At 49.9% G+C, this 12,938-nt stretch overlaps 1 protein-coding gene across 1 annotated transcript in view; it reads left to right on the forward strand.

Annotated features, from left to right (window-relative positions):
- DNMT3A (DNA (cytosine-5-)-methyltransferase 3 alpha) overlaps positions 1–12,938 on the forward strand; it is a 104,384-nt gene that overhangs the window by 18,515 nt on the left and 72,931 nt on the right. The window contains exon 2 of the mRNA XM_006880619.1: positions 2,730–2,834. Coding sequence (XP_006880681.1) covers positions 2,730–2,834 — 105 coding nt within the window. The remainder of the gene's footprint in view (positions 1–2,729; positions 2,835–12,938) is intronic.

Here is a 12,938-nt window from a genome sequence, read left to right on the forward strand (position 1 = left end):
CCGTTTGTTCACCTGATCTCTCAAAAACCCAAGGAATAGTTAAAAGTTTTTTTTTTCCTCTTTTTTCCTCTCACCTTATAAACGGGCAGCTGAGGCTCTGCGAGGCCAGCTCTGTCACCAGCAAATGGAGGATCTTGGCTCATACCCAAGTCCGTTTGCTCCCAGCCCGATACCCTTCCTATGTCCTCACACTGACCCGATTGTTGTAGAAATGCTGAGATACCTCGTCAGGATGATCCAGATGGTGCCCGTTGAACAGCGGTAGAATCAGGCCCAAAGCTGTAACCCAGCCAGAAATAATTCACCACAGCTGTGTAGATCTGATAGCCACCTTTACAAGTATTAAGCCACACTGGTAATATTTGCTCTATGTGTGACCCAAGTGTTTTTCTTATTCTTTCTTAAATGTGGGGCCGTGGGAGGAGGGCTTGAAAAATAGCTCTGAGCCAGCAGGCCTGTCCTACTGGGGGCGTGTGCCCTGGGGCCACCCTCGCCTGGCCCATCCCATCCCAGGGCGACACAGAGACCTCACCATCAGCTCGCTTCTCCCCCCACCGCTTCCTACTGTGTTTTCTGGAAAAGAGCTGCACATGACTCTCTGGTCAGGGATGGTGTCCTCCCTTTCCTGCTAGAGACATGCATGAGGCTTCCCCCACCCACCTGCTCGCTTGTCTTCTGAAGTCTTTGTGCACTAGGCTCCTTAAACTGTCTTCTCCAGCCCTCCTCCAGCCTCTGCCCTCATGGCCTCGGCATTCTGCACCGCTTATTGACAGTGTCCTCTCTACGTCATTGGTCACCAACCCTAGCCACATTTCAGTGACCTCAATGTTTTTGCACCTGACCGCCTGGACCTCTCGCAGTGGTAGCCCTCTCCTTCCTTCCTCTTACAGTTCGCCTGGCATTCTCTTTCTGCTCTTCCAACCAGCCTCTCTCCAGCTCCTTTATGACTTCTACCATTTCTCCAATTTGACTGTAGCTACCATTTTGTGCTAAGACTTGGCACCTCTAGTCATCCTCAACTTCAGTCTCCTTAGAGGACTCACACAACCTCAGCTACTGAGGCCCTAAATATTCTTTCTAGTCTATCCCACTAATCTATCCCCAGCACGCTACCTCCCCACACATCCTTCCTAGTCATGCAGTGGATGAATGGATGGATGGATGATGGGTTGGTAAACAGATCGGTAAATGGGGGAGATGATGTGTGAATGGGCGACTGGCTGGCTGCATGGGTCAGTGATGTTCTGCTCTTTGTTCTGAAGTCTGCAGTTGGTCAGAAGAGGTTTCCATTTGCATGTCCCACCATCACCTGAAAAATAATGTGGCAAACCACAAAGCTATTTTGAAATTGCAGAAAATGAAAGTTGTGTAGGGCACTGCAGACCATGACAATGAAATCTTCAGGAGGCCTGTGTGCTGTGCCTGTCTCTGACTAGGGTGCCAGGATTGTGCTGGGCTGACCCCCTGCCCGAAGAGGTCCTCAGAGGCATCGGACTGGGCACGAAGGGCCCCTGCTGTCCTCCTCCTGGGTCAGGATCCCTTTCTCTCTGCCTCTTCCCCCCTCACACTGTCTCTGCTGGTGATTAGTCATGCTGGAGCCTGGCTGAGTCAGAATGGACTCGTGGGTGGTTTGTGGCCAGACTGGAGCAGTGGGGCGAGAGGACTTTCTAGGTTTATGTCTCTGTGCCTCAGGAGACAAGCACTGGGAGGTCTGCGTGTGTGCAGATGCTGTGTGAGGGGTAGAGGGGACGGGCCTCCATCGTGTCCCGAGAGGTGGATGAAGAAGGACCAAGATTCACACTCATGCATGCATACACAAATTTTCTCCTTCTATCATACACATACACATGAGACATTGCTATTAAAAACAAAAACAAAATACCACACAGTAAACATCCAGACATAGTCTCTCCAAGATGCTCTTGTGAGCAAGACCAAGATCTGCAGGTCTCTCACCACCCAGCAGCCGCTTTACGGCAGGTGTATTTACAGGAGCTGCAAAATAGTCCTCCATGCTTCTGTTGGCCTAGTGGGAATGGCGCTGCCAGCCCAGGGACACAGGGCTCAGCTCTGCTGCCTGCTCTGCAGGAGAAGGATGGGAAGTCTTCCTGTGTGGTTTACTGCCTCTGAAAATGCCCTGGGATCAGCTGTGGGTCAATTCTGAGTCGACGGCACACAATAACAACAACAACAACAACATTTTCAACCATAGTTCTCGTTTCTGTTATTGCAGGTCCTTTAATATTTCTTTTCAAATGACTTTATTCTCAACAAAGGCAATTCATTAAATACAGACTTTATTCAGCTTCTCTAATTATGTCAGATTTATCTGTGTATTAATTAATAAACTACTAAATACAGCAATGAATTCTTTTGTGATCGTGTAGTTCAGGAAACGTCTCTAGGCAGGAGAGATACATGCAGCTGAGGCTGTGGATTTTCTCCAGAATCCCACCCAGGATGTAGTCACAGAAGGTGTTAAAGGGTGGCCCAGCGGTCCCCGGGCCGGATGAAGGAAAGTCTGTCCGTTCTAGAGAGAACAGCGCAGCACAGGCCTGGCGAGGCCCGGCCGGCGAGGGCGTGGGGCGCTGGCAATGGCAGACGTGGGCGTGGGAGGCGTGGGCTGGACTAGAAGCGAGGTGTGGACCAGACTGGGAGGACCCCTGAGTGACATTCCTCTCGGGTGCAGCCTCCTAGACCCTGGCTTCACAGGCTGTCTGTGCCCACAGGAGGGAGAAGAGCCGGAGGAATCCCGCGGCAAGGAGGAGCGGCAGGAGCCCGGCACGACCACGCGGAAGGTGGGGCGGCCTGGGAGGAAGCGCAAGCACCCTCCGGTGAGTGTTACGTCATCTGAACAGCCCAGCAACACACAAACACACACAACCCCCACTGCTGCCTTCAGTCCCCAGCAGGGACCTGGTGGTAGCAAAGCCTATGGCCCAGACCATTAAGTAAAGGCAGTGGGTGTGTCCCTCTGGCCGCAGAGCCTGGCAGCAGCAGTGGCTTTGCTGCAGTAGGGCCGCCATGTCTCCTCCTTGAGAGAGAATGGTGGATTTGCTCAGGTTGAAGCCTTGAATCCACCCAGAGAAAGTGCCTTGGAAGAAACTCTTACCCATCTGCTTCCAAAAAGTCAGCTGCTGGGGTCTCAAGGAATGAATCAACTCCAGGGCATTAGGTGGTGTGTAGCCAGTCTATATGTTTCTCTTTCTACCCTAGCTCTCTTCCTCTCTTTCCATACACACTGTTCCTTTCTCTAAACACACACACACACGCCCCCCCCCACACCCCTTGGGCCTCAGTTGCCACCTGGAGAAGTGACTTGAGGTGGGAGAGTCCCATCCAGCTGAGCAGGAAGGAGATGCAGGCTGCTGAGTCTTTGTGGAAGAGGAGGAAACCTTGGGCCCTCTTCCAAGGCCTGTGGAGTGTGGGCCCCAGGTTGACCGGCCAGCCCCAGGCTTCTGGTACTACTGCCTGTGAAGTCTGGGGGTGCCATGGTGTTTCCAAAGATGAGACGTGCTCTGGATGGCAAGGCCTGTGGACCTTAAGAGCCTGGCTCCCTTCTTCCTTAAATGCAGGGGCGAAGCATTGTGTATTTCCCAACACCAAGACAGATTGTTTGCTTCTTTTATCCCCTTCTAGCTAAGAAGGGGAAACTTGGAGCAAGAAGATAAGGGGATTGGGGGCCCTGGATTTGTAACTCAGTCCTTCAGGGTGATGGTCTCAGTAGGGCAGTGACCCCGAGATTCCCTTTTCTCAAGTACAGACTGGGGTGGGTGATGGCTGATGTGAAAAGGAGCAGCAGGGGCGGGAGTGTCCCAGCTGGTAAGTAATTTTAAAAATTTTAATGTTAAAGCAAACATGGATGCTTTATAGCCTGGATTGAAAAATTGACTTGAATTTGAAAGATAAAACAGTGACTTCAGAGGAACTTCCAGCTGACAGTGAGTTCTCCAAGATGGATTTCCTCATTCCTGGGAGTGTCCCTCTATTATCCTCTGCCATGGGTGAGGATGTGGGGCACAGGTCAGCCAGGGCTGGAGAGGAACAGGCTGACTTCAGAGCCCACCAGTCAGTAATTGCATCTGTATAGGTGACCTTCATCTTGTCAGCTTTGGAACTGGGTCATCCCAGGACCCACCTCCCACAGTCAATAAAGACTCGACAGCTCTTTGGTTTGTCTTTGTCAGTCCCTGGAGTCAGAGGAAAGGCACATTTCTGGGAGGTGGTGTTACTGACGCCCTGAAGGGCAGTAGAAGCCAGGAAATCCAAAGCAGGTGTGGAAACATGTGCAGAGATGGAACCAATGAGAGCGAAGAGGGGCGCGGCCAAGTGGGTGAAGGATCAGCCAAGCGTACACCCCTCAGCCAGGAACAGGGTCCTTTGTTGAAGGAAAACTACCATCTCTGGAATCCCACCAACTTGAATTCTGTCCCAGCTCCACCATTCACCTTCTGTGTGACCCTTCTGGACTGCAGTGAGAACTAAATGAGCTTAAGCACCAAAGAGGCCGTCCTCAGCTTAGGCCTGTCTGTCCCGTTCACAGGCACAGCAGCTTTGTAATTGCAAAGGAGAAAGCTCCTAACTTTACTGCTCCTCATCTTTGTGACCTTGAACAACTAACCTCTCTCAGTTTCTGCTGGAAAATATGGCTGATTGTAGGACTAGCCTGTCTCCCACCCAGCATGCTTTGAGAACAGTAACGTCAAAAGGTGCCCAGTTAGCAGCTTCATAAATCCATTGCAGGGGCCAGTGTCTGCTCAGTGAGTGCAGGCCTTTGAGGTTGGAGCTCCGTCTCAGTCTTCAGCACCCCTGATGCGGAGACCACACATTCTGTGTAGGTCAGTTGGGATGCCGTCCAGATATTTCTTAGGTGGCATCTGTGGCCACCTGGACTCTCGAATGAGGAGAGCGAAGCTGATTGGAGAGGCAGCTGTTGTACTGGGGGGAACAGAAGAAGAAGGACCCCAGAGAAAAACAACAAGCAGAGCCCTTCCTGGGCAGCAGACCCCAGAACCCCAAGGGAGCGCACGCTGGGGAAGTTCCTGCTACTGCCTGGGTCCCTGGTCTGCAGGCCATCTGGTCCGGCTCACAGCCCTCAGCACTTGAGGGACAGGTGCTGGGCCTTTTCCCTTTCTTGGTAGAAGCAACACAGCAGGGAGGATGTCTTAGGGACCTGTTGCAGCTGTGGGCCTGGGAATGGATTTCCCTGGGAGCTTTAAAGCAGCTGAGTGTATGATCCAGCCAAGCCTGGAGAGGGGCCGAGCTCACTGGGATCCTGACAGGTGTGCCTAAGGGGAAGTGCTGGGGGGCAAGAGAGGAAATGTGGCTGAAGGCTGGGGGGCTTGACCTGTGCAGATACTGCCACCTGGAAAAGGACAGGACAAGGCAAGTCTACTAGTGTCTGCACCTCCCAGTCCTGAGGCCCCACCCAGCCCCAAGGCTAAGCCATCTCTGGCTGACTTCTCCTTTTGCTCCTAGAGCCTGTCAATCTTTGCCTTCTGCAAGCACCTCCCCCAGGTGCCTTATATCCACTCCTGCTGCTGCCTGAGTGACATAGCTGTGTTCTCAAGCAAAGCAGGCTCCACCCTACCCTCTCTGCTGAGGCCAGTATGTCTTCTAAAGCTTCTGCTTCCTCCTTCCTTGGCAACCAACACTTACATGGAGCACCTACCACTTGGTGGGAACCTCACATACAAATCAGGCTGCTCTTTCCATCTAGCATGTTGCAGAGAACTCTCACAATCATAGTAAAAAATATTGCATGGCACATCTCTGTGCAACAGTCTTCAGAAACTGCATTTCTTATGAGACAAGATGTAGAATATTTCACCTGGCATTCCAGCTTCTCACCATCTGACTTCTGCTGCCCTGTACTCACTTGTGCCAGTGCTCATGTTGTACACTGCAGGAAACAGTCTCCTCATTGCTTTCCTGATGCACCAAGCCCATTTCTCCACCACCTCCTATGCTGTTCCCCAGCCTGGAATGGCCTCGTCTTTGTCCTGCCTGCCCCAGAACCACCCTCCTCAAGGCCCATCTGAAAATGAAGTTCAGTTCAGTCCTGTGTGGACATGAATTACTTATAAAATTAATAAAATAGAAATTTTAATTAGACCTACAAGAAGTGGGGGAAGGGTATTGGCCACTGATCATGAGCTTGGCCCAGCAATGGACTAGGGATCTCTTCTGGCAATACAGTGATCTTGTCTGTGATGTGATAAGGATAGAACAGGAGAATAAGAATTTTAACGCTTCGGTATCAATTTGGCATTTTCACCACACTCAGCGGCATGGTTTTGTATTTACAAAAGTTATTGACTCTTGATGAATTGGAAATTTAAAAACAAAAAACAACCTGACTTCTTACCCTCGGTAATTTGTAAAGAAGGCCACGAGCATACATCTCTTACTGCTTTTGACTTTAATGTTGTCCCACATTGCATAATTATTGAGCCCCTGAGCCACCCTGTATTTGCCTGCCTACCATGTTGCTAGCAGGGGCTGTTCCTTGGAGAAGGACATGATGCTGGGAAGGGTGGAGGGTTGGTGAAGGGGAGGAAGACCCTCAACTAGGTGGGTTTGCACAGTGACTGCTGCAGTGGGCTCTTGTGTGTCAGTAAGTGTGAGGGAGGATGGCACAGGCTGATTCAGATCTTTTGTTCAAAGGGTTACAATGAGTCGTACTTGACTTAACTGCACCTAACATCAAGAACAACCCCTTGAGGACCAAACCAAACCCAAACCCAAATGGCACGGAGTTGATTGTGACTCATAGCAACCCTAGAGGACAGGAAGAACTGCCCTCTAGGTTTCCAAAGTTGTTAAGTCTTGACTGAAGCAGACTGCCACATCAGTGGAGTAGCTGGTAGGTTCAAACCACTAACTTTCTCATTCGCAACCCAGTGGCTTTAATCCTTACTTCCCTGGAGCTCATCACCGAGGACAGAGACCACCAAGAAACATTGTATTTGTGCAGCAATCTGTTGCCTACAAGGGAGCTCTGGTGACCTACTGGTTAAGGAGTTGCACTGCCAACTCAGAAGCAAGCAGTTTGAATGCACCAGCTGCTCCACAGGTGATTTATAATCCTTAAAAATCAGCTAGGAGGTAAGCTATGAATTGGTTTCAACTTGAAGGCAATGAATTGTTCTCTTGCCTACAAAAGCCTTTCACAGTAGTGACCGTATCCCCATCCATGCTAATCCCAAAGCAGTGTGAGGTACATTGCAGCCATTCTCATTACCATCTAAATACCAGATGAAGAGACTGAGGTTCAGAATGGACAATGAGACTTGCATTTCACATCTTCTGAATGCAAAGCCTGTGGTACTCTTTCTTCCTCACCCTTCCATTTAGCTGCTTGGTCTCCAGTAGATAAACTCTTTAACATACAAATGCAGGGCTGTCTGGGAGAACAGGTAAACCTTGTTCAAAAAGCATACAACAGAAAGGAAGATTGACCCAAATCTTGGAAGCCCTGTTGTGAAGGGGGACAGCTGACAGTGGGCTAAGAGAGGAGAGTTGGGCCTGGCTGAGAACTGAGCAGCAGGCGTTTGTGTATGGGTCACAGCCAGGATGCTCAGCAGCAGAGCCCGGCAACAGGAAACAGGAAGTGGCTGCAGGCCTGGGCGGGGTCTAGCAAGGGAGCTGGCACCTGGGCCTGGGGCCTGTGAGCTGGCCGTGCCCATGGGGGTGGGGAGGGGACAGCCTGGTGCTGGACTGTGTCTGCTGGCCTGAGAGTGTGAGGCAGTGCATGGTATCATCTCTCCCATGGATCTCTCTCTTCTCAGAGCTGACCGTACAGAATCCTGTTATTATGTGCCGTTAGTCAAAACTCATTGCTGATCCTCTAGAAGGTTTTCAGAGGCAGTAATTCACATAGAAAGAGATGGACCATCTTTATCCCATGATACCCTTGGTAGATTCGAACCACCAGCCTTTGAGTTGAAAGCACAACTCCTTATTCTCAAAGCCACCAGATGTTTATTAACAACTGCACTGCTAATCGAAAGGCAATTCTTTTCTGGAGGTTCGAATCCACCAGTGAGTGGCTCCAGAGGACAGTCTCCTTACTGAGATTTACAACCTTTGAAAACCCACTTGAGAGTCAGCTTTGAGTCAGTTACGACTCATTGGCAAAGAGTTTGAATTTTTGTTGGTTTTGGGTTGTTTTTTTTTTTTAGTTTAAATCATAGACTAATATGATATAGTTGTAAGTTGCTCAAATGAATATTTCTTACATTATATAATGACTACCGTATTTTGTAGTATCTTTCTACACTGAATTACATTATTAATAACTGAGTGAAAGGCTTTTAAAAAATGTTCTCACTTTAATTATGACTTCAGTCTCAAAAAAATTGCTGATAGAGATTCACAAATTCCAATTGCCACAATATTGTAGCTAAAACACCAGAAAATGTGGCAACGTCAGCGATAAGAACACCAGCAGTAACAAAAACAGCCATGGTATAGATAGGCTTGTAGTACATTGTGCAGATGAAATTCTGTGATTCACATCTCTTGGATCCGAAAGTGCCATTATATGTGGGTAATATTCTCAGCATTGACCAGAAAACATTAGAAAATAAAAAAATGAGCCTGGAATTTTAGCCTTGTATTTATATTGTTGCATGCAAGCTGGACATGGGGGGATGGGGGAGAGAAATCTTTGTTGTTTATAACTAACTACAGGGATATTTTTATAAGATGTGATGAATTTCTGCTACATAGCACTTTCATAGCCTGTCATTTAAGTGCCACCTCCTCTGACACTGTCACTCTCTCTCTCCCCCGTGACACCACTAGTGTGACGTTAAGTGGGTGTGAGTATGTGTCAAATAGGGAAGAAGGGTCATCTTCCTGTCCACCCGCCCGAGGAGGTTTCAGAGTTGCAAGCGAGGGTGTGCGACGCTGTTCACACGCCCAGGGAGCTCTGTGACTATCTTGTGCCCTTTGTGGGTGGTGACAGCTGGAGGGGCAGTTGCTGCCTATGCCCACCACCACCAAGGCATGGGGGCTGGCAGCCCTGTGGGGCTCTGTGCCCTGTTTACCAGCTATATGTATTTATTCATTGAAGATTTATACCCACCAACTTCCTCCGGGGTTATTTTTTGCTCGGAGGGAGTACTCTGAGGTCACCTCTTGCTAAGAATAACCCACAGAGGGAGGGAGGACGAGGAGGAGGAGCAAGGAGCAGGCGCTGAGCTCAGCTGAGCTGGAGCCAGGCTTCTTTACTCCACTCCATGTTGGAGACTAAACCTCCAGCACAGGCCAGGAGCCAGTTAGCTCAAGAGGGCAGAACTGCCCAGCGGCAGAGCCAAAGACATGGGGGTCGAAACTAAAGTAAACCAGGAACTTGTTCTGCTGCAGCTGATTCCAGCTGAGTACAGTTTAACACAGCATTGCTAGTTTTCTAACCTGATATGACCTTTTGAGGGGGGAGCTCTGGTGGGCTATAGGGAGTTGTGCACTTATTCCGAAGGCAACACCTTTTTGGCAGTTAGAGTCCACCAGTCCACTCCAAAGGAGAAAGCTGGGCAGGCTCTTCCTGGATGATTTACAGCCTCTGAAACCTAATGGGTCAGTTTTGAGTCCATTCTTACTCCTTGGCAATGAGATGGCTTTTTAAAAAAAAATGTGATTTATACAATGATTCACTTTTATACAATCATTCATATACTCATGTTTGTTTTATGCACTCATTTCTATAGATTATGTTTTAATGATATAAAACACAATGTGTAGAAATGAGAAGACCTTTAGATTCTCCTCCAAGACAGAGCTCAAATCCCCTCCTTGTTCCAGTCCAGAACTACTCCTGTCTAAGTATGTGGAACCGTGACTCCATGACCCTGTGCATCCGTATTTTCCTGTACATTTGCTGAAAGAGCAACTCCCTTTCCTGGGTGCCAGACCCTGGCCAGGGCGTTGGAGGCGGTACTTCCTGTCAGCCACATCAACATACACCATAGGTTATAAGTGATCTCTTGCTCTCCTGTCTTCTCAGGTTTTTGAAGGGGGTGTGTGTGTGTCTTCTCAGGTTTTTGAAGGGTGTGTGTGTGTGTGTGTGTGTGTTTTATTTCATTTCTATGGCTAGTCATCATGTTTTCCACACATCTCCAGTACTGCTTACCTGAAGAAGTTGCTATGAATACCATCTACTGTTTTTTTCTCCCTTCCTGAACAGATACGGGTTGGTCTGTAGCTGCACTGCCCCATAGGTTTTTGGTTTTTTTTTTAAGAAATGAAGAAATTGCAGCAATGAATGAATGGAAATCCAAAATCTCTGTAAATGCTCATTAAAATTATTTTTTTAAATGAAGAAATGTATATGCTCTCTACCCAAATGTATCTTATGAGTTTAGAGGACTTTCTTTTTATTGTTCTCTGAAGATCCCATTTGCTCATTTGTCTACCTGATCAATCCAATCAACTGACTCAGTCTGTTACAGAAGGGCCTGGTCAGGGGCTTTGAAGGAGACTCTGCCTAGGTCCCTCCTGAGCACAGGTGTGGAGTGGAAGAAGGAAGGCATGTATGGGTGTGACTTTTGTAAGAGGGACTCAAAGGCAAGGACAGTAAGCCGACAGATTTGGCTGAGAAGTGAAGGATTCATTTCAAGATGCTTTTCGTCTTGGTTAGAAAGGTATTTTCTGGCAGCTTGAGTGGTAGTCACATCTGGAAAGCTTTTGAGGATAGGAAATGTGGATGGAATCCATGATTTGGGGACCTGATGTTCAAGAGTATGATGGGTTGAGCACAGGAAGAGAGGAAGATGGATGAGGTTAGGTGGTACCAGAAGACATCCTGGGGGCATGTCAGGGGGCAGCAGTGGGAAGACAAGTAAGACTTGTGTGCTGGCCATTGGAAAGGAGAATGAGGCAAGGGCCAAAGGACATGTTGCAGGCTTCAGTGATGTCACAGCTGGGATAGTGTCAGTAACCCTGGAAGGGAGTAAATTCGGCAGAGGCCATTTTGAAGCCAGTTTGAGATGGCTGATCCTATTGGGGCAACATCTGAGGGAACTCTCAGATTCTCCGTTTTGTTTTTCTAAAAATGCCTGCCTTTTCACCTCTCCCTGGTCCGTTCCCAGAGCACCCTCTCTCCAGGGCGACCTCCCACACAGGCATCGCCTCCCCTAGGCCATGGTGTCCATGTGCCTCTCAGCACCACCTAAAGGAGCCATGCCAACGCTGAGGCTGCACCTGCATCCCTCGTGCCTCAGCAGGTCCACACGCATCTGAGGGGAGTTGTTGACATTGGGTGTCTTTCATCATCCCCACCTAGAGAATTTTGCGCATTTAGGTTTTGCCACCTCAAGGAAGACATAACCAAGCTGGAAAAGCTCCAGGGAAGGGCAGCTAAATTGATCCAGGAGAAGGCGAGGCTGCCAAGTGAGGACAGACTAAAGAGATTATGACTCTTCAGTCTGGAGAGACAAAGGCTCAGAGGGGATGTGATTAAAGCCATCATGTCTGGTGGGGCAGGATGCGCACAGCACAGACCAGGGAGCCCATTTGAGACTTCATCAAGGTAAATGAAGCGCAGGGAAGAAAGTGCCATATTCCAAGGTGGATTCCCCTCTTACCATACCAGTCACTGTCCTGATGGCAGAGGTTGAAAAATAGAAATAACTTCAAAAGTGATTAGTTATATACGTGGATTTTTCTATACATAATGGCTTTTTCAAGGGAGCCTCCAGCTTACTCTGAAATCCTTTGAGGTTGACTTCAAAGAACACAGCCAAGCCCTCTTCGAGGGGGACAGGTGTCCCTGATGGAAAGACAACCTCAAGCGGTCCAGCCACTCCCTGGGCATGTCCATTCTTGCTTCCATTTGCTGTAGTTTATAACGGTCTAGCAGGGACATGGACCAAGTGACCTCTAGGGTTCTCTGTGCCTGGAAGTACTTTTCCTGACACTGAAGTCACACATACACACACATATTGGAAGGGTGGGGGAGACCTCTGAGGAGGAGGGAGGAAGTCAGCTTTGACCATAACTGGTAGGGTAAAAATTTCCAGGATTGGCCGCTTTTCGGCCTCAGGCTCTATTGTCCCTTGTCCCAACTGGTGCATCCTTTTTAAGGATGTTCCTTGACCTCACTGGTACACCCTTTTTAAGGGTGTCCTTTGACCCCACTGATGACTCCAACGGGGAAAGGAAATCTGTAGGAATCAAAGCCCTAGTTCCAAAGTTAGGGCTCCCCATCTTCACCTCCGGAAAGCCGAGCAGGAAAGCGTCTGGGGACCTCTGCTAGTGGGGCATGGGATAGGCAGACCTCTCCTTGCCTCAAGGCCACTTCAGGCTGCAACCAGAGCTCTGTGTGGGAGGGCTGCCAGGGGAAGGGGGCAGCATAAAGGGCTGAGGCAGAGGAGTAGCGGGGGGAGCACTGGCCCAGCGCCAGCCCTTTGGAGGCCGAGCTGCCCTGCTTACGTGGACATGCGGCTGCTTCCTGAAACTAGTCAACCTGGAAAAATCCAGGGCTGAGTGGGGGGCTGATGGGCTTGCCAGAGCTGGAGCGGAGGAGCTGGGTTGGCTGAGCAGCGGCGGCGGTGTGAGTGCAGGCGGACTTGTTTGCTGTGTTTTGTTTACAGCCCTCTGCGTCCATGCGCATCTCTGTCCTGCGTCTTGCGCGGTGGGCAGTGTGGTGTCTGCAGGCCTGTGGCGCGCTCCTGGTGTGTCAGCGCGTGTGAGCGTGTCTGGGTGTCTTTGACCGAGAAACAGCGCCTGGCCAGACTCGGGGTGACCGATGTCACGGTGCTGAGCCCCTGGAGCCCGCGGAGGCGCGCGGCACAATGGCAGGCCCGGGCCGGAGGCGCTGACGCCGCCGGGGAGTGGAGCGTGGCGCCGGGGTGCCAGGCTGGGTAGGCCGGTGAGTGGGGTGAGGCCGCGGAGGGAAGGGGAGTGGCCCGAGCGAGGCCGGGGCTAGGCCGGAT

The sequence above is a fragment of the Elephantulus edwardii genome, unplaced genomic scaffold (assembly GCF_000299155.1).
Source record: "Elephantulus edwardii isolate Elephantulus edwardi_28Jun2011 unplaced genomic scaffold, EleEdw1.0 scaffold00009, whole genome shotgun sequence".
Lineage (NCBI taxonomy): Eukaryota > Metazoa > Chordata > Mammalia > Macroscelidea > Macroscelididae > Elephantulus > Elephantulus edwardii.